Raw genomic sequence first — 3,248 nt, 5'->3', positions numbered from 1 at the left:
AATTTGGACCTCAAAGTTACAGCAACAAATGTAAATGTTCTACGTACGGCTAATTAAATTGTAAAATTTCTTTTAAAATATATAAACATACAGGCTTATTTTATACATATCGGTATATTAAACATATTCGGTATCTTACTTTTTTAAAATCGAACGCAATAAATCTTTAATCTTCTTTTTACTAACTTTTTTCTTTTCTTCATTGTTGTTTTATCTCAACATATAAGCAAAACACGGTTTACTAAAAAATACCTACAATTATTAAAAATTTTTGTCATAGAAACGGCAAATTCCATCGAGAAAGAGAAAATTCACACGTACAGCTTAACAAAATGGATACTACGCACATCGACAGGACGCAAGGTGAGATTAATAAAATAATTATCGATATAAACTACTTAAAGACACATCTAAGGGAAAAGAGAACACTTAAAACACTTTCCCTTCCTAAGTCCATCGCTAAAGTAATCCCGACAAGGGATAGGAACTATTTTAATTTGAAAATACTAAGATCGGCCATAAAGTATAAATATATAAAGCTTAGAAGATTAAAGCGCAATTTTAAAAAATCAAACGACAAAAATTCGAAATACTCAAACAAAAGAATCGACCCGATTATAAATTTAAGCGATTACGAAGCCAATAAACATGAGAAATTAGTAAAACGATTTCAGTATCCGCCCAACATGGAGATTAGCGCATGGAAAGAATCTCTAGTAAAAAACAAATCACAGGTTAAAATTCCTGAGGACATCCTTGAAACAATTCGTGCAGGCCTGGACTTTAGTGGCCCCAATAGATGGGAAGTTCTTGATATTATACCAGACTTAGATCGAGTATGTAACAACCTTCCTGAGCCAGAATCGCAACTTATTAAATCAAGTCTTAGTAGCAAAATTAAGAAATACATAACAAAAGAAAAAAGCAAAACTGTTATAAAAGACAAAAATTATTATAAATATAAAAATAACATTAGCAAAGTACAAACATTCCTGGTTGATAATGGACTAGAGATAATTAAAGCAGATAAATCGAAACAAGTTATTATTGTATATGCTGATTGGGTAAAAAATAAGAAATGTGAATTAGTCGAAGGTAAACAGTTTAGGCAACTCCCGATAGACCCAAAAGATATTATATATAAAGAGCTAAAAAGTAGAGTCACAAGATTACATAAAATGAATAAATTAACAAAAGCTGAAAAAGAATTTATCCTAAACGATCAGAATGATCGCACACCAAAAATTAATATTCAACTTAAGACTCACAAAGATGGCGAACAGGTTCGACCCATAGTGGACTTCAAATATTCAACGTTATATAATCTTGAAAAATTTCTAAAGCAAGAACTTAAGTCTTACCAAAATTCTAATTTTGCCATATCTAATACTGATGAGCTTTTAACAGATCTAAAAGATATGAAGATAGAAAGCACTTTTAAAATGGCTAGTTTAGACATAATTGAAATGTATCCCTCCATAACATGGGACATAATTGAAGAAAAATTAAAAAAACTTAACATAACACCAGAGATCACCCAACTAATAGAGTTTTCGTACATGAGTAATTACTTTGAAATAGAAGGTAATTATTACACCCAAAATGAAGGTATTAGTATGGGATCAGTTATAGGACCTAAACTTGCTGAATTAGTAATGATTGATATAGATGAAATAATTAATAAAATTCAAGGTATAAAATTTTACAAGCGATATGTTGACGATATTCTGATTATGTACAATACTTCTGAAATTACAATCAACCAGATAGAAGTCCTTATAAATAATTTAAATAAACGAATTCAGTTTAAAACAGAAGAAGAAGACAGTATTAATAATAGCATTAACTACTTGGACGTTAGGATTACAAGGAATAGAAATAGTATCGAATTTGAACCTTTTAAAAAGCCTTGCACTATCAGTACGACTATCAAATATAACTCTAATATACCTTTATATATCAAATATAACGTCTTTGCAATGGAATATGAAAAAATTAAAAATAGAACCAGTAAGTTAAGTAATATGTCTAAATATATAAAAGAATTAAAAAATAAATTTGTATTAAATGGATACCCAAACTATATAATTACAAAATGGGAAAAAGAAATAAATGATAAAACAAATAGAAACGACAAACAAAGAATAGAAAAACAAGGCTCAGGAATAAGATATATTAGTTTTCCATATGTAAAAGGATTATATGAAGAAATTAATAAAGAATTAAGAAAGGTAGACATAAAACTCGCACCTAAATATGAGAAACTTAAATCCCGGCTAAAAAATAAAAAGAGTATACAGCAAACTAGAACAGAAGCGAAAGAAACAAAGAATGTCGTTTACGAAATTCCGTGTACTTGTAAGAATAATAGTATTTATATTGGAGAAACGAAACGTAAGTTAAATATCAGATTAAAGGAACATGTCGCCGACTTAAGATACAATCGAGTAAACTCTGTTTTTCATGATCATTGCCTACTTAATAATTGTAATATAGATCAAGATGGTACAAAAATTTTATATAAAGAAAAATACGCTTATAATAGAAAATTTAAAGAGAGCGTGGCCATCATAAAGTCCAGTAATTCTATAAATAAAAATTTAAGCATAAATATAAACAAGAATTGGTTAAGAATATTATAATCATATAAAAAATAAGCAACAGATCCAGCCTAACTTGGCTACTTTTGGCTATACAGTTAATTATGTAAATTCAGATCGTCATAACCAGCAGAATATGCAAATGGTCAACAAACAACTGCGTAATAATGAGCCAGTACTAGACGAAAAGTGAGTTTTTTAGTTAACACCAGGTCCAAACGTTTATTGCTTTATGTCAAGATAAAACAACAATGAAGAAAAGAAAAAAGTTAGTAAAAAGAAGATTAAAGATCTATTGCGTTCGATTTTAAAAAAGTAAGATACCGAATATGTTTAATATACCGATATGTATAAAATAAGCCTGTATGTTTATATATTTTAAAAGAAATTTTACAATTTAATTAGCCGTACGTAGAACATTTACATTTGTTGCTGTAACTTTGAGGTCCAAATTGTGCTATGCACGCGCACCCTTGAGTTCGAGGAACTAACGGTACGTTTTAAATTAATTTTTGTGGTATCTGTTAGTGTGTGTTATATTACTTGAAATGTTGTATATTGTTTTATTAGTTGACTGAAGAGGGGCGAAATGCCCGAAACGAGTGAAATAAAATCTCGTCTCAACTAATAGAAGTGGAAAAGTGCCAA

General features: G+C 29.1%; 1 protein-coding gene across 1 annotated transcript; it reads left to right on the top strand.

Moving 5' to 3' along the window:
• Positions 1–686: 686 nt before the first annotated feature.
• LOC136970657 (nuclease SbcCD subunit C-like) lies at positions 687–2,789 on the top strand (the record flags this gene model as incomplete). Its single annotated transcript, XM_067265114.1, has 3 exons — positions 687–2,394; positions 2,497–2,580; positions 2,633–2,789. Coding segments are annotated over exons 1-3 (1,949 nt in total), but the record flags the coding sequence as incomplete, so codon positions are not given.
• Between the last annotated feature and the right edge of the window lie 459 nt (positions 2,790–3,248).

The sequence above is a fragment of the Centruroides vittatus genome, unplaced genomic scaffold (assembly GCF_030686945.1).
Source record: "Centruroides vittatus isolate TY-2023 unplaced genomic scaffold, ASM3068694v2 contig_2090, whole genome shotgun sequence".
Taxonomy (NCBI): Eukaryota; Metazoa; Arthropoda; class Arachnida; order Scorpiones; family Buthidae; genus Centruroides; species Centruroides vittatus.
This window is presented reverse-complemented; position numbering and strand designations above follow the sequence as displayed.